Source organism: Ambystoma mexicanum, chromosome 6q, assembly GCF_040938575.1.
Source record: "Ambystoma mexicanum isolate Mex_15411 chromosome 6q, UKY_AmexF1_1, whole genome shotgun sequence".
NCBI classification, from domain to species: Eukaryota; Metazoa; Chordata; class Amphibia; order Caudata; family Ambystomatidae; genus Ambystoma; species Ambystoma mexicanum.
The window spans coordinates 363260246-363277993 of NC_090937.1; the positions used below are offsets into that span (position 1 = coordinate 363260246).

At 50.2% G+C, this 17748-nt stretch overlaps 1 protein-coding gene across 8 annotated transcripts in view; it reads right to left on the reverse strand.

The window, feature by feature from the left end:
* ELAVL2 (ELAV like RNA binding protein 2) overlaps positions 1–17748 on the reverse strand; it is a 1154722-nt gene that overhangs the window by 138160 nt on the left and 998814 nt on the right. For all 8 annotated transcript variants that reach the window (XM_069630854.1, XM_069630851.1, XM_069630853.1 and 5 more), the window contains one exon: positions 15302–15527. In XM_069630854.1, the coding sequence (XP_069486955.1) occupies positions 15302–15527 (226 nt within the window). The remainder of the gene's footprint in view (positions 1–15301; positions 15528–17748) is intronic.

The window sequence follows — 17748 nt, forward strand, 5'->3', positions numbered from 1 at the left end:
TTTCTTCAAAGGGACCAACCTGCCTATTGAATAGTGTTACAGAAGAACAAGTTACTTACCAACTGGTAACGTTTCTTTCGACTGGACGTTCCTCCCACGTGTTCCTAATCTTTGATATTCGTATCTCAGCAGCTTTGCTGCTTCGGAAAGCCATTCTTGGAAGAGGGCGCTGTGCACAATGTCGTGGCGTTGATGTCCTTCGAGGGCCGCCATGGAGCGTCAATGTCATCAGTAGTACGATTAGCTAGTGCAGCGCCCCTTGGTTTCAGCAGTTCTGTTTTTTCGTCCCATCTGGTTCCTCGATTGGTGTGCCCCAGACCGCAAGCTCTCAGGTAACGCAGAGTAATTCACGTAAAGTAGCTTGTTCTTTGAATGGATTGTGTCCTCCCACGTATTCCTCATCTTTGATAAGACTCCCAAAGCAGCGACAATTTGGAGGAGGGAGTACTATTTATATTTATCATGAATAAAATGAAGGACTGCTTTAGCAAAAAGACCTTTTAGAGTGGAAGAGGAGTCTAAGCAGTAATGCTAAAAGTATGAACCGATGCCCAAGTTGCCGCTGAGCAGATGTCAGTTACAGGGACACCCCTTTGAAGAGTCGCGGAAGTTGCCATACCACTTGTGGAATGAGCTGGAAGCCCTTCACGCGGGTCATTTACAGCCAGTGTGTAGCACTCACCAACAGCCAGTGTGATCCACCGGGATATGGTTTTAGTTACTGCAAGGCACAATTTTGGACTGGTATTTCCCACAGAAAATGTTATGGCAAAATGTTGCCATTCTTGCAATATAAAAGTTCAGAGCCCTTTTAGGGTCCAGCCCATGCAGTCTCTCTTCCTCTTTGCTCAAATGAGGAGGAGGGTAGAAAGTTGGGAGTGTTATCTTCTGCGACAGATGGAACAAGTTACTTACCTGTAGCTGTTGTTCTCCAGCATGGGTCTGGCATGGATTCACATACTCATGAATAATCCCCGTCAGGCCGGGAATCCTCGGTATAGAAAAAATCAGTATCAGTTTCGTTTCTGATCTGTCTTTCTCAGTAGTAACCAATCACTGGTCTCTGGGTCATACTGCCCCCAGCCAATGACTGCCCTCTCCCTAAGCCCCGCCCATGGCAGCCATCCTCAGATTTGGTAGCACGTGAAGTGGCAGTATGACCAAGTGCAGAGCCGCAGAGGGGTGGGAGGGTTCGCATGTGAATCCATGCCAGACCCATGCTGGAGAACAACCGTTACAGGTAAGTAACTTGTTCCTTCTCCAGCATGGGGTCTGGCATGGATTCACATGCTCATGAATAAAAGAATACATAGCAGTATACACAAGCACAACCACGGGAGGTGGCAACAGGCTCAACATTAAGCAATTCAACAACTCAACATTAAGCAACTCTTACCTCCTCACCAGGCTCACCTTAAGCGAACAGGTTGCGCAGCACTGCCTGGCCGACTCGACTCCTCCCTGGAATCCCGGTCGACGCAGTAGAATCTCGTGAAGGTGTGCGTCGACCTCCACGTAGCAGCCCTGCAGATGTCGAGCAGGGGCACACCAGACAGGAACGCCGTAGTAGCAGCGATCGCTCTGGTCGAATGGGCTCTCGGACGGCCGGGCAGCGGTCGGTTTGCCAACCGGTGACAGTGCATGATGCAGCCGGAGAGCCATCTGAAAATGGAAGTCTTTGAGAGAGCCTTCCCTTGATTCACATGTCCAAAGTTCACAAACAGCTGTGATGTCTCCCGGAAACTCTTTGTGCGGTCCACGTAGAACTTCAGCGCTGTAGCTACATCTAGCGAGTGCAGAGCCCTCAGCCAGCGACGAAGGCGACGGGAAGAAAACTGGCAACACCAAGGGCTCGTTGAGGTGGAAGTCCGACGGCACCTTGGGAATGAAGGAGGGGTGCGTCCTCAGCACCACCCTTGTGTCGTGAAAAGTCAAGTATGGAGGCTTGCAAGACAGGGCCTGGATCTCTCCCACTCGTCGTGCAGAGGTGATGGCCTCGAGGAATGCGGTCTTCCACGATAGAAACTTCAACAGCACTGGATGCATAGGCTCGAATGGAGCCCCCATGAGCCTAGTTAGTACCACATTGAGCTCCCACGCCGGGGCAGGGGCCTTCACCGGCGGGAATGATCGGAACAGTCCTTTCATAAATTCCTTCACCAGACGATGAGACCACAAGGACGCCAGTCCTGTAGTTCTGGTGTAACGTGAGACGGCAGCCAGATGTACCTTGATGGAAGCATGAGATAGGCCAGCCTTGGCCAAAGACAGTAGGTACGGCAATACTTGAGGGGCCGTAATCCGCAGAGGGTTAATCTTCTGTGCCCGGCACCAGACAGAGAACCTCTTCCATTTGTGTCCGTAGCACTTGAGAGTTGAGGATGCCCTGGCCTTTGCAAGAACCTCTCTGCAGTCAGCCGGGATATTGTATCCTCCAAACTCTAGTGCTGCAGGAGCCAGGCCTGCAAGTTCAGACACTCTGGTTCGTGATGAAGAATGGCGCCTCCTTCTCTGGAGAGAAGATCTGCGTCCGTCGGCAGCTTGACTGGTGTGGATGCTGACAAGTCCAAAAGGCCCGGGAACCAGATCTGCCTCGGCCACGCCGGTGCGACGAGGATCATCCTGCCCCGGGACCTCTTGAGCTGGTTGACGAGCCGGAGTAACAACGGCTGGAATGCATAAAGGAACAGGCCGTCCCAGAGGAACGAGAAAGCATCGCCCATGCTCCTCGGTTGGGGAAACCTGCTGGCGAACCCCCGGCACTTGGAGTTCGCCGCTGTCGAGAAGAGATCGATCTGGGGTTTGCCCCATCGTCGGAAGAGTCGGTCCACTTGATCCTGGCGCAGTTCCCACTCGTGGCTCGAGCGCAGCTCCCTGCTGAGTGAGTCGGCGATGGTGTTTTTTATCCCTGCCAGATGAAAGGGTACCAGAAACATCCCTTGGGCGATGGCCCAATGCCACAGATCCTGGGCTTCCTTGGACAGGGCAGGGGATCTGGTTCCGCCCTGCTTCCGAATGTAAAACATCGTGGTGTTGTTGTCGGTGAAGATCCTCACCACCTTGCCCTTGAGGGACGGAAGGAAGGACCGGAGGGCCCAGAACACTGTGCAGAGCTCCAAGATGTTGATGTGAAGGGTCTTCCCCTCCGAGCACCAAAGGCCTCTCGCGTGGAGACCCCTGGTGTGCGCTCCCCTACCTTCTAGGGAGGCATCCGTCGTCACTGTCACCTGGTGGGCCGGGGCTAGGAAGCCTGTTCCCGCTGTCAGATTAGCGCGGACACCCCACCATCGTATCGCCTGACGGAATGTTTGTTCGAGCGAGATCCTGTTCTCGAAGCTGCCCGTCGTCTGGGCACTGTGGGCGTCAAGGAATTCTTGCAAGGGCTGCATCCGAAGTCTGCAATGGGGCACCAGATAAATGCAGGAGGACATCATTCCGAGGAGGGACTTGATAGACCTCACTCTGGCCACGTCCGTGGCCAGTAGACGTTGCACCTTTCCCAGGATGGTCCTTATCCTTTCCTCCGACGGTGAGGCTCGCCGCGCCACTGTGTCGAGCTGTGCTCCCAGAAACAGGGCGACTTGCGACGGGACCAGGTGGTATTTTGGAAAGTTGGAGAACCCCAGGTCCGTGAGCAGCTGGACGGACTCCGCAGTGTTCCACGGCGAGCTCCCTTGTCCTTGCCCGTTTGAGCCAGTCGTCCAGGTAGGGGTAGACGTGGATCCCCTGCAGGCGCAGCCGCGCCGCCACCGGTGCTAGGCACTTGGTAAACACCCTGGGCGCCGATTTTAATCCGAACGGGAGGGCCTTGAACTGGTAGTGCCGCCCTTTGACCACGAACCTGAGGAACTTTCGGTGCCTCTTTAGAATAGGGATGTGGAAGTAAGCATCCTCCAAGTCCAACGACGACAGGAAATCGCCCTCCTCCAGCTGTCCCAGCACATGCTGGAGGGTGACCATCCGGAACTTCTGTGCCTTGATGCATTTGTTTAGTCGTCGCAGGTCCAGGATGGGACGCCATCCTCCTGTCTTCTTCCTCACGAAGAAGTATCTTGAGTAAACTCGGAGCCCCGAAGCCTCTTCGGGACGAGCTCGATGGCAACTTTCCTGAGCATCGCCCGTACTTCCAACAGCAGTTGAGGGACGTGATTTTCCTTCCTGGCCACGGGAGGAATGCGGGGGCACCTCTTCTGGAACTCGAGGGCGTGCCCCAGGGCCAGGTCGTCCTGCACCCAACGGTCGGTGGAGATGGACTCCCACACGCCGACGAACTTCATCAGCCGGCCTCCCACCGGGGTGCTTCGGCGGGGGCCCGACCCGACGGACAGTTCAATCTTGCTTGGAGGCCGCTTTGCCTCCTTGACCACCTTGGCGACGACGGCCGGATCCACCTGACTTGCCGCGCCCCCTGTAGGCCTCCTGCGACGAAGACCTTGCCGCTTGATGGTAAGTAGAGGAGCTGCTGCCGGCTCCCTTGGAGGCACCCTGTCTGCCTCCGGAGCTCCGAAAGGACTGCCGTCGCTGTTGGAGCACACCCAGTGCACGGGCCGTCTCCGTGTCCGTCTTGATCGCCTGAAGGGATTCATTAACCGCCTTGCCAGAAAGGTTGTTCCCATCGAAGGGCATGTCCAAAACCTTGGTCTGAACGTCCTGGCGGAAAACCGTCGCCCTGAGCCATCCTCGTCATCTCAGGCAAACGCCGTTGCCCAACTGACAGAAACCGGTGTCGGCGATGTACGTAGCCACCGTAATGGTGTGGTCCGAGGCAATCTCACCTTCCTGCAAGATTTCCAGGGCCTCAGCCCTCTTGGCATCTGGAAGGAAGTCCAACAGAAGGGCGATCTTGAACCACAACTCCCTGTCGTAGCGGGCTACGATGGCCAGGGTGTTGGCCGCCTTGATGGTAGTCGCTGCAGATGAGATGACCCGTCGTCCCATCGCATCCAGTTTCCTACCCTCGCCGTCCGGAGGGGAGTTTGAAGTCGAGGCCGATGCCCCCCCCCCCCACTTTCTTCTTGGCCGCCGCCGAAACGACCGAGTCCGGGGTAGGTTGCGCCCTAAGGCACAAGGGGTCAGCGTCAGGGACCCGGTACTTCTTCTCGTACTGGTCCCTCTTCGCAGGAGCTGTGGCAGGGTTCTTGAGGAGGGCGAGCCCCTCATCCCAGATGTCATCAAGAAGCGGTACGGCGAGGACAGTCTTCCTTTTAGCCTTGCGCCGCTGGTAAAGGAACCCCTCCTTTTCCTCAGGGCAGAGCTGGAAGAGCTCGGATGCCCTGGAGATCATTGCATGAGAGGATCCAATCTCGTCGGGCGGGGATGCCCGGGCAGGGGGCAAGTCCCGTTGTCGCCTCAGTCGTCATCCGTACCCGTCGAAGTCGTGTCCATGCCTGTATCATCCCCGTGGGTAGTGGACCGGGGGGAAGGCAGAGAAGGCCGCAGAGGCGGGAGAGGAGGCCTAGGATGCGTCGTCGTCCTCTTAAGCGGTGGGCTCCCCGAAGGTCCTGGCTCCGGATCCTTCATCGGGTCTGGCTCAGGCTCCTCCGTCGGGGGAAGGGGCAGCCTAGTCCTTATCTCCGAGCATAAGGACTGGATGGCTGACAAAATGGCCGCCGAGGTGTCCTGCAGCGCCGGGAGCGAGGGCTCTTGGGGAGCCTCGTCTGCGTCACAGTCGCCCTCGTCGGGATCCCTCCAGATGGGCTGGGTCTCCTGCACGACTTGGATGAGCTCCTCTTCAGAGGTCGTGTCCGTATCCACGACGGCCACCACCCCCCCCCCCTTTCCAACGAGGACTTTGTGGGGGTCTTCTCGATGGGCCTGAAAGACTCCCCCCTCAGCGGTGGCAGGGAGACTCTGGTACCTGAGGGCGCCCCCAGAGGCTGAGCCAGGGCCGGGGCAACATCCTCAATCCAGGTCCTAGCAGGGTGAATCACGGCCAACGTCACCTTCTGTACGCCTGGGGCCTTCACCGTCGGGGGAGGGTCCGAGCCTCACTCCCTCTCTGCCAGAGTCTTCGAGATCGACCAGGGCCTCTCCAGAAGCTTTGCAGGGTTCTCGGACTTCCTCTTACCCGAGCCAGAGCGTTGGCTCGTGGTCGATGGCGCCAGGGAGGGTGCGCCCTGCCTGGCAGCCAAGGAGCCCGACCGTTCGGCGCTCCCGGTGCCCGCGGACTCGCAGTGCTTAGCCTTTTGTTGGGCCCCCGTCGCCGGAGCACCCTCACAGGACTTAGAAGACCGCTCAGACGACTTCTTCTCGCCTGGCGGGCTCTTACCTTCCAGCCAGTTGGCGAGACGGAGGTGGCGATCCTTCATGGTCCACTCCGACATGTTTCCACAAAACGCGCAGTCCTTCTCTTTGTGCGTCTTGTCCTCGTGGAGACAGTAGAGGCATAACGAATGCTCGTCCTCCTTGAAAACGTTCTGAAGCTGGCATCCAGGGCAGGTCCTGAATAGCTTCCCGGGCGTCGAGCTCCCTTTCTCCTGGGCCATGTCCGGGGTAGGCCTCGGAACTTCTGGAATCCTCCAAAAGCGTAACTCGACGAAATCTTCACCCTTGAGGGGCGTAGAAAACTCCGAAACGGATCCCCGTTGACCGGAAGTAGAAACGGTGGAGCTAGAGGCTCTTTTAACCGAAAAACGAGAAAATCTCCTGAAAAAAGCGCGAAAACGCAGCAAAAGCTCGAGACTTGAACATGCGGTAAAAATCTGAAGATGGCTGCCAGGGGCGGGGCTTAGGGAGAGGGCAGTCATTGGCTGGGGGCAGTATGACCCAGAGACCAGTGATTGGTTACTACTGAGAAAGAGATCAGAAACGAAACTGATACTGATTTTTTCTATAACGAGGATTCCCGGCCTGACGACTGGGAATATTCATGAGCATGTGAATCCATGCCAGACCCCATGCTGGAGAAGAGACTACTTTCAGCAGGAATGATGATTTAACTCTATACTTATGAAACGTAGTATGAGGAGGCTTGCATGAAAGAGCCTGCAACTCACCTACCCTGCGGGCTGATGTTAATGCCACAAGAGCAGTTTTCAGAGTTAAAAGCTTTAATGGGCAGGAATGTAAAAACTCAAAAGGTATAAAAGTTAGAAGTTGTAACAAAGTTTAAATCCCAAGCCGGGACATGAAATGGGACTGGAGGGTACACAATAGTGAGTCCCTTCAGAAATTGAACAATTAAAGATATTTTGAAGTCTGGAGCCCCAGATTAGCCAGATATAACAGAAAAGAAAGCACCATAGGAGTGCCACATTGAAAAGGGACCACATTCTTGTCCTTGCACCAGTTACTGAATTTATTCCAACACCGGTACAAGCATTTGGTTGCTGGGCTTCAGGCCGAAAGCAAAATCTCTATTACATCATCCTAGAGGTCCCAATCCTTATATCTCAAGCTCTCAGAAACCATGCGTGTAGGCTGAGTGTTTTGACCACTGGATGGAGAACCCCGATCTTCCTCTTGCGAGAGAAGATCCTCCCTTTGTGTAAGACGTATTGGAGGGCAGATGGAAATGTCCAGAGGTCCGGGTACCACGTCCTCCTGGCCCAATCTGGGGCAATTAGGATCATGGATTTCCTGAACTTTCTCAACCCAGCCGATTATATGAGGAATCACGGAGACTGGAGGCAACGCATACAGAGTGGAAATTCCCAGTCGACCACGAACGCGTCCCCTAGAGCTCCTCTTGGAGGAATAGCCCTTGAGCAGTACCGGTCGCTCTTCCAGTGGACACTGGTCGCAAACAGATCCACTTGAGGGGTTCCCCAAAGGGTGTAGATCTCTTGAAGGGTTTCCTGAGCTAGTTCCCATTAGTGGGAGACTGCTCAGCCGTGTTCTGCTCTCCGGCTAGGTGAGCTGCTGACAGATTCCTTCTTGTATTGCCGAGAACCTGAGCTGCATTGCCTCTCTGCACAGTAGTAGTGACCCTAAACCACTTCTCTTGAGGTAGTACATTGCCACTGTATTGTCCGTCATTATCAGGACACTGTTTCCCCGTACAGGAAGGCCTTCAGTGCTAGTCTGATTGCCCTCACCTCCAAAAGTTTGATGTATAGTTTGGACTCCGGAGACCAACGACCGCTGAGTGTCAGTTCGTTGGTGTGGGCTCCCGAGCCCGAGAGAGAGGCGTCCGTTACTCTGGCCATGGTTGCCAAAAAGATTGTCCCTGGAGAATTTTCTCCTCGCAAGCCCACCAAGTCAGTCCTTGAGCAACTCTGCTCAGAACAAAGTTGTTCCAACATATTCCCTGAAGATTGGGACCACCAAATTCAGAGAGCCCATTCAGAGATCTCATTCTCAACCAGGCCTCTGGGACCTGGAAAATGCAGGATGCCATGAGACCAAGCAACCTCAGAAAATTGAAGGCCGGAAGATGTTGGGCATTTTGGAATTTTGCTACCATCTGCGTAATGTGTTGAGCTCTCACCTCGTGAGGCGAGGCTTTCCCCAAGGAAGTATCTGAGACCGCTCTGATGAACTGGAGTCTTTGGAATGGTATCATATGGGACGACTTGTACTTGAGGGAGAAGCCCAGTCTGTGTAGGTAGTGGCAGGTGATACGAAGATGTTCCTGGGCTTGCTCAGGTTAACAAGCCCTGATCAACCAATCGTCCACGTAGGGGTAGACGTGAATCCTCCCTCTCCTGAGACTTGCTGCCACTACCACCATAGGTTTGGTGAAAACTCTTTGGGCGGAGGTCAGCCCGAATGGTAGAACTCGAAACAGATAGTGACAACTGCCAACCGCGAACCTCAGGTACTCTGTGCTCGAGATGGATTGGCACATGAAAGTAAGCATCCTGAAGGTCCAAGGATACCAATCGGTCTTGAGTTGGAGAGCCTGAGGATCTGAGAAAGGGTAACCATCTTGAACTTGTCCTTCCTGAGGAACTTGTTCAAGTTTCTAAAGTCCAAGATGGGTCTCAATCCTCCGTCCTTCTTGGGAATGACAAAGTAAGGGATTACCAACCCTCGTTACTTTCCGCTATGGGTACATGTTCTATTGCACCTTTCTCTAGCAGGGTTAACATTTCTTGCACAAGCAGCGGATTTGAAATTTTGACAGAGTTGGGTCCCAGTGGATGATCCTGAGGCCTTTTTAGAAAATGAAGGCAGTAACCTTGAGCTACTGTATCCAGTGCCCAAGCATCTGAAGTAATGCCCCGCCATTCGTTCAGATGCTGAGTGAGTCTGCCTCCCAACGGAGTCTTGTGGGTCAAGGCCTCAGTCGCTTAGAGGCGGCTGCAGCAGCGGCTGAGGGTAAAGATGCTGCTGGGGCTATTTTAAGCACCCCTTCCTCGTCCACCATGAGGGAATCTTTGCCCCCTTTGTCCGGCCTGTCCTCTTCCTCTACCAACTGAGGAATAGAAATGAAAAGAACGACCCCTCCAGGAAGATGAGCCTGAGTAGGGTTGTTGAGGTTGTCGAATGAAGGCGATAAGGGACTTAGCCGCCACCTTGGAAGTCTGCAACTTCTCCAGACTCTCAACCGCCTTGCTGCCGAAAAACATCGAGTCAAAGGGCTTGTTGATCAGTCTTACCTACCAGTCCGGTGCAAACCTCAACTTTCTCAACCACTCAAACCTGCGCAGTAAGGTGCTTGCAGCCATCGATCTGCTGATGCTGTCAGCAGTATCCAATCCTTATTTGAGACATTCTCCTATCACCTCCTTACCATCTTTAACTAAATTCAGGAAGGTGCCCCTTTCTTCGCCTCATGGACTTAGCTGCCATGGCAACATAATCCCACAGGTTGTAAGAAAATGTAGCTGATGTAAATGTAACGTTCGGAGACTTCAAGGCCATGCTGCCTGATGAGAAGACCTTGCAGGCGCATGCATCAACTTTATCATCTCTTTCCAGGGGGATAGAGAGGTATGCAGACTGGTGTAACTAGCAGTCTGTACTACTAGACTCTCCAGGGTAGGATGTTTTGTGAGATAGTCTGGATTACTGCTCGAGGGTCTATACTTTCTAGAGAAGTTCCTGTTCACAGCAAGCCCAGATTCTGGAGCTTCCCAATTGGCCACAACCTTCTTCTGAAGGGCTTTGTGGAAGTGTAAGATTGGGTCCTTATGAGGACCCTTATCTAGGATGTCCATCAAGTCATCCTGCTCATGTGTCGGGGAATCCCTACTCCACCCCATATACTCGGACTCTGTTCATCAAATTTCTGTAACCCGAGTCTGCTTGCTCCGACAGGTCGAGCCTGCCAAACTCCAATTCTGGAGAAGAATCAAGTCCACTAGCAGACTGCAGGGAGTCGCAGAGGTCTTTCGTTATGTATCAATGAGCTCTTCGGGTACATTTCTTGTGCCAAACAGTACCCCAAAAGATGAAGTCTCCTCAGAGGCACTTTCCTCTCCATATATGGAGGACATTGACTTGAAAGTCTTCTTTCGGTACAGGTTTAAAGATTTTCTCCTGAACCGATACGGGCCTCGATAAAATCGAAGATTGTCGACAATGTGGAAGGTGGCTTCGATAAAGGGGGTCGATTTGTCAGGAATCGCCTTCGATTTCGGCGGCGACACAATCATCGATGGTATCGGGTATGGACTTTGTCGAGTCGATAACTTGAACAGCTGGCTTACTTGTTTTTGCCAAGGTAACCTTTGACTTTCCAAAGTCGTCCGAAGGAGCTACCGGGGCATGGCTCTTGCGTGACTTTTGAGGGGGTCGAAGTCGCATTCTCAAAGATCTGCATCATCTCGACTCAGAGCGTGCGTCCCATTTACTAGGGGAATCTGTCCTAGTCGGGCACCTGATAACCTCCGTAGAGGAGTCTGAGGAAGAAGGGACCTATGGCATCTTTCGCCCTCTTCGAAGAGGACTGCCTCGATCGGCTTCCTGAGACCTCTTAGACCGTTTATGCCGAGTGGAGTCTTTAGAGTCCCCAGATTTCTTTTCCCTCTTCGAAGAAGACTTCGCAACTTCCTTCCCCACCGCCAACTTTGCTGGAAGCAAAAGCTTTCGGAAAAAAGGAACTGAAGCTAACGGGCGCTGCACAAGCTATTTATAATACTGATGACATTGATGCTCCACGGCTGCAACCAATTGTCATTGATGGCACAACATCGTACACAGCGCCCTCTGCCGAATACTTTTTTTTTCCCGAAGCAGCAAAGCTGGCGCGATACGAATATCAAAGATGAGGACTACGTGGGAGGACAATCCATTGGAATAAGCCTTCTCCCACATGTTCATGGCTCCAGCAGCAACTCTTTCTGAAGTTGAAACCTGATCTACAGTCTTCTCAGGGATAGGACAATTTATGCCATTAAGGGGGACCAAATGCAAAGATGTGCTAGAATACTCCAAAATGCCTCATTTACCCTCATGGAACACTTTGGTAGAATTGGTACCATTGGCATCTGCTTCATCCAAAGCGTTTGTCGAGTCAGGTTGGTGTTGCTCTTCATAGACTGAACCTGCTGTTAGGGAGAATTCTCATTCTATGGTTAATTCCCCTTACCTATAAAGTCCCCCAGCAGATTTGCTGGATTTGAAGGGTTTGTTTGCTTCTCCTGCTGTGTGTGACTTTTTCCCACTCTTAGGCATATTTGCTATGTGTGTTCTACGCTATTTTTTGTGTTTAATGTCCATGGGGTTTATCTCAACCCCACAGAAACCATCTTTATCCACATGTGTTACACAACAGCCTCCGTGCAGTGACACAGGGGTGTCAGAGCGACCCCCAAACAGACTACATACCCTGGGACTGACTACCATCTCCCAGGGCATGTAAAGTCCCCATTGACTTTACTAGTCAATCTTTATGAACAAAGCCAGTACAACCCATCTTACTATGGAGGTACTGGCAAGGGTTAATAGTTTTTCCCTTAGGTTCATTTTCGAGAGGGTACCGTACAATCCCTCTCTCAAAAGTTTCTGGCTGGTGGCAGTGGTTACTACCAAACATTCGACAGCAAATATTTCCCTATGGGATTTTCCCATTGTTCGAGGCTACCACATTTACTGACAGCCTCTAACATACCGCCCGTTTATTTTTATATTAACTTTACTCTGGTAGGTTTTAATTGCCAGAACTTTTATATAAATGCTTTCTCGTGTCTTTCTCTAAACTCCTAACCCAGGTCGGGGATCCTTTGTTCGTCCTTTTGGCAGGCTTTGCCAAGAAGCCCTCCTTTTGGTGCCACTGAGTCTGGGGTGGATCCATTGTGTGGGAGGGCATAGTAGGACCCCTGGGCAGGGTTGCCTCAGCAACCCATGTCGCACTCTGCCCTGATAAGGCTGGAGGGTCTCCCCTGCCAGGATGACCACTCCACTGTGTGAGTGACAGCTAGGCTGTATGAATGGCGATCTTTTTGCATAAAAGCAGGGTCCTGAGGACTGGAAGAGCAAGACGTCGCCACTGGAACTAAGAAGCCGAAGAGGAGAGAAGCCAAAGACATCTGCAACAACTGAACCACTGGTGAAGCCCTGCTGCAGCGTCTCACCACTTTTCTCCACATGACGAGAGAAGATCTTCATCTGCAAGAGTCTTCTTCCCTTGAGCTGGTGGGGCCAACCAGTTTGCCAATCGCCTTCCTGGACCTGCCTTGGTCGAATTGCCAGTACCCTGTACTCTGAGAACGGATAGCCAGGCACCCGTCCACCCGGACTGCGATTTAAAGGAGCGTACCTTTTATTCGGTGGGCAGCACCGCGGCTGGTTTCATCCCTGGGCAGTGCAGTAACTCGAACCTTTCTCCACAACGAGCGCCTCTCTCCCTCTGCTGGATCTCCCAAACTGCAGGAACGGCCAGGAACAATCGCCACTGCAGGAGCCTCTTCTTCATTTTAAGGTACTTTGTTCCGCCAGGCCGCCCTTTTTCGTTGGTAGCCCTAAAGGTGTTTTAAATCCTTTACCTACCTGTTAGGTTGGCCGCCCCCATCTTCTAACATTGTCTTTCACCTTCTGCATCCGCCTTTTCGAATCGTTTAACAAAGACTTGACTGCAGCTACAAGAACATTTTTCTCCTGCGCCCTTTGCCCTGTACCACTAACTCTGGCACAGGCCTATTGACTCTGGCTGAATTTGTTAGAACTGCCTTCTTTAGATTGCTTCTCAACTACAACTGTGTGGATGCACCCACTTCTTATAACCACCTTCTTCCCACTTTTAAAACTTGTGAAGTGCCATTTTGCTTGGTTTTCATTTAAGTATTATACATGCTAAAGTACTGCCTTGCCTAAACCTGTTCAAACTTCTGGGAAGTGTTAGGGTGTGTAAGAAGATATTTTTGTATAACTTGTGTTTTCACTTCCCTTGTGAGAAATTGATAGAGTGCCATTTGTGTTTGGTTTTCACTGTGCCGTTTTACTCCGTTTTCACTCTTGCTCAAACGTGTCTACAATTGAACTAGAGAGTTGTGTATACTTTTCTTGACTGACTTTAACTTACTTTTATAACTGATTAATGTGTTGAACTGGAAGTGTGTAATATATATATATTCTTTTTAATACAAAGCTTTGGTCAGTGTTTCCTTATACCCTAGTATTGTAGACCTATTGTGTAAACCCTGAATACTGCTCATCTCCCCCTTGAGAGAAGTCTGACTGCTTAGCCACAGCTACCAACTAAATCTTTGTGGTACAGACTGATACCAAAGGGGATTTATTGCGCATACCTGTAGTCTTAATCTTCTGTAGTGCTCCCTAGGGGAACTGCACAGGATTCTGCCCAACATCTGCTCCACAGGAGGCGAGGCAAAGGAGGAATAACTTGATGACCCACAGGTAGTGGGGCAACCAATGGAGAATACACAACGGATGTTGGCAACAGTGGCAACTTCACAGAAGGAAGCAACACTGCAGGAGTGAACAGAGAAAATTGGACTGAAGTACTTGGCATAGAAGTTGGAGCATCTTGATGAGGTTCATCAAGTATCTGACCATGGCTTGAGAGGTCATTTGTTTAACATTTGGAGAAAAATCTTTCCTCTCCAGACATTTGGAAGTGGTACTAAGCTGTGGGAGACGTGGAATATGCAGGTTGACTCGTGTGAATGCAGTAAAGTTTTGCTGTTGGACGATGTGCACACTGAGGCAAGTCTGGTTCCAATACTCCAACAGAGAATGGATTTGCGTTCTAAAAGAAGAGTATACTCACCCATACAAGGAGCTTGCATTCCTTCCAGAAATTGCACATGACAAAACCAAATGTTCCTTATAAGTCAGGGGTTCCAGTGACAACACTAGAAGGACCTGGTTTTCCAGGAGGAAAAAGCCTTTGATTAAGGACCCAAAATTGCCCCTCCCTCCGATGAAGCACGACCAACCATGATGTGCACCACTATTGCAACTTGAAACATTGTGTGCGTTCCTTTTGTACAGTTGATCAAGCCCCCTCAAGAGCCCTCAACAAATCCTTGTAGTTGGGGAACCTCAGATAAAAGGCATATTTCCCTCAAGAACAGAGTTCCTGGTCTGAGCCCCTCTTATGGCCTTAACATGAGCGGTCACCTGCTACTTCAGTGACTGTCGTTTCAAGATGCTTAGCCAATGCACTTCTGCTCACCACTTTAAGGTATCCTCAGGACTTCCCTCTGTGTTCGTTCATTTTAAGAGATCTTTGGAGTTGTGCCTCATAAAACAGTGGTGGCCTACTGGCCCATAATTACTTTGGTACAACCAATTTTTTAACTATAAAGATATTACGGGTTGAGATGCATTGGGAAAAAATGTTACTTGCACGTTTCTTCCTTCTCACAAACTGACAGTTCTGGTACTTCTCAGTCATGCATAAAGCGAGGAAACGGGGGAAAATCGGGTCTAAAGTTTCTGCATGAAGCAGGGTGTCTGAGGACAGGATCGTATACTCAAATGAACTGCAAGGAAAAATACCTGGTTTATGCAGCCTATTTCAAAGGGAACGTCCAAGCCCAAAGGGCAATTTCCTATCCAAAAATAGAGTGAAGCAGAGAGAAACTATGACCCACACTCCCCCGTATATGTCCAAGAAGACTGCTGAAACGCAGAGGGGAGGGGATGGGGATTGGTGCTCATGTACAGCTCTTGTCACACATACAGATTGTCACAGGAATAAAAATGTACAGCTTTTGCTGCCCATGGTTCAGGCATCCCAATATACAGAGAGAAGGGACATCGGACTGTTTTTAAAAAGCACTGTATGGAAGAGAATGCATTATTTCTGTAATAAAATAGTATTGCAACTAAAGGAGACATGTTTGTTTTACTGTTCATGGGAGCTACACAACAGTCACACAAACTGCATGGAAAGGCTCATTTACTCGGGTCAATTCCTTTAGATTACCAGTCAGTATGCTTTACCTACCTAAAACGTTGAGCCTGCTGAGCTAGTGGTCCAGGATACCTCCTGTTTGGGGACTGGTACAGCTGAGAAAGGATAGCCTGGTTTGTTTTTTGGCTTGGATTGTTGGCAAACTTTACGGTGATTGGTTCCGTTGCACCTGGTGGTTTCTGCCCATTTAGGCCCTTAATGGCTTCTTCAGCTTCAATCCGTTTATCGAATCTGATGAACCCTACACCTCTTGATACTCCTGAAGATTGGAAGACAAGCAGGGAATGAAGGGTGGGAAAGAACGAAGAAGAAAATGTGAAACAGTATTCTTTCTGAAAAACATTCAAATGGCTGCATATTAAAGAAAAGCACGGAACAGTAATATTTCTCCATGGCAAAAGCACTTCAGTGAACTTGGATCATTCCATTAGCCCTAAAGCAAAGAGGATGGAATAATACATTCTGTTGACATGTTGCCAATGTATTCGGTTAGCTTGATGGGAATATTCCAATAAAGGTTTTTTTTGGAACTAACACCAAATTATCTTTCAGCCAAAATTACTATTTGCTGCAAGGAAAGGTGTGTAAAATAAAGTCTTCCTTATAAAGAAGTTTAAGTTGCATAAGGGAGTGTTTCTTACCTGTAACTCCATTTCTCTAGCGTTGGTATCTTTCATGGATTCACATGCTGTGAATATTACCCGTCAGGCTGGGAACCTCAGTAACTTTAGCTTAGTGTTTTCCTATGGGAAAATTCAACACAACCTAGCAACGTCTTTTGGGGTGCTTTAGCCTACACCAATAGGACGTCTAGTATGACATGCTTTACTTACCATAAAGCATTTCTGATGGTTGCATCTGCTTAGATTCACATGCTGTGCATAGTCCGACATCCAGTGGTAACAGCGAAGTAGGAACAAGTTACTTATCTGTAACTATTCTCCAGCATGGGTCTGGCATGGATTCACATGCTCATGAATATTCCGTTCTCAGGCTGGGAATCCTTGGTAAAGAAAAAATCAGTTTCGTTTCTGAACTGTCTTTCTCCTAATAACCAATCGCTGGTCTCTGGGTCATACTGCCCCCAGCCAATGACTGCCCTTTACCTAAGCCCCTCCTCCGGAACCAGACCAGTGATTGCTTATTAGGAGACAGTTCAGAAACTAAACTGATTTTTTCTTTACCGAGGATTCCCAGCCTAAGGACGACAGGGGGGGGCGGCGATATTCATGAGCATGTGAATCCATGCCAGACCCCATGCTGGAGAATTGCATCTTGTCTTTCGGGAATCTAAAGGGGACGTCAACACTACCCCTACTTCACTTGTAGTGTACCCAAGATCCCTCACGCATCGAGGTCCCTCGGATTGTATTTTTTCAGCCAAGAGGGCGCCTACGACTATTGGCAGTACAGAAAATAGAGAAAAAGTATTAAGATGTCTATGTTCCTGCCGTCGAGCAGGGAGGAAGGGTGGGCGCATGTGAATCTAAGCAGATGCAACCATGAGAAATGCTTTTACGGTAAGTAATGCATGTCTTCTGATGTTTGTCAATCTGCTTAGAATCACATGCTGTGCATAGACTAGCGAGCAGGACCCGGAGTTGGGTTGTGAGAAGGAACACTAGTGAAAAGAGGTCTTAGTATTGCCTGTCCCACCTGAGAACCTGATCTAGAATTAGTGTCTAGGCAATAGTGTTTTGTAAAGGTTTGTACAGAACTCCAGGTTGCCGCTTTGCAAATGGACTCAAGAGGAGCATTTGCAATGAATGCTATGGACGCCCCCGTGTCTCGAGTGGAATGTCTCTTGGCAAGATGATAATGCAATTGACAATCCATCTAGAAATAGTGAATTTGGAGACTGCATCTCCTTTTCCTGTGGCCATTGACATGAAAAACTGGTTAGTTTTCCTTAGTGGACAAGTTCTTTCCATAAAGAACATGCCAGCTCTGCGTACATCCAGTGTGTGCAGGGTTCTTTCCCCCAGGCTTGAGGGATTCTGAAATAACGTTGGTAGCTCTATTGACTGGTTGACATGGAACTTGGAAATTAATTTAGGTGCAAATCTAGGGTGAGTGCAAAAAAACCACCTAGTCTTTGTGAACTGTTACAAAGGGATCTAGAATAGATAGTGCCTGCAGTTCACTTACCCTCCTAATGGAGGTCATTGCTATTAAAAAAGCAGTCTTGAGGGTGAGATTCTTAAGACTTGCTTTATGCATGGGCTCAAAAGGAGCTCCCATATAGTTAATATCACATTTAGGTCCCATCCGGGAGCCGGGTTGGAAAAGGGAGGGTGAATTCTTTTTACTCCTTCCATGAAAGCCTTAATTACTGGTATCTTCCACCATGACACTTTCTGTTGAGATATTGTAAGTGCAGCTAGGTGCACCTTTATTGAGTTGAAGACTAGGCCTGAGTCAAGTAAGTGAGTTAGGTATGGGACAATGTGAGTGGGAGAGCAGTCGATAGGGTTGATGCC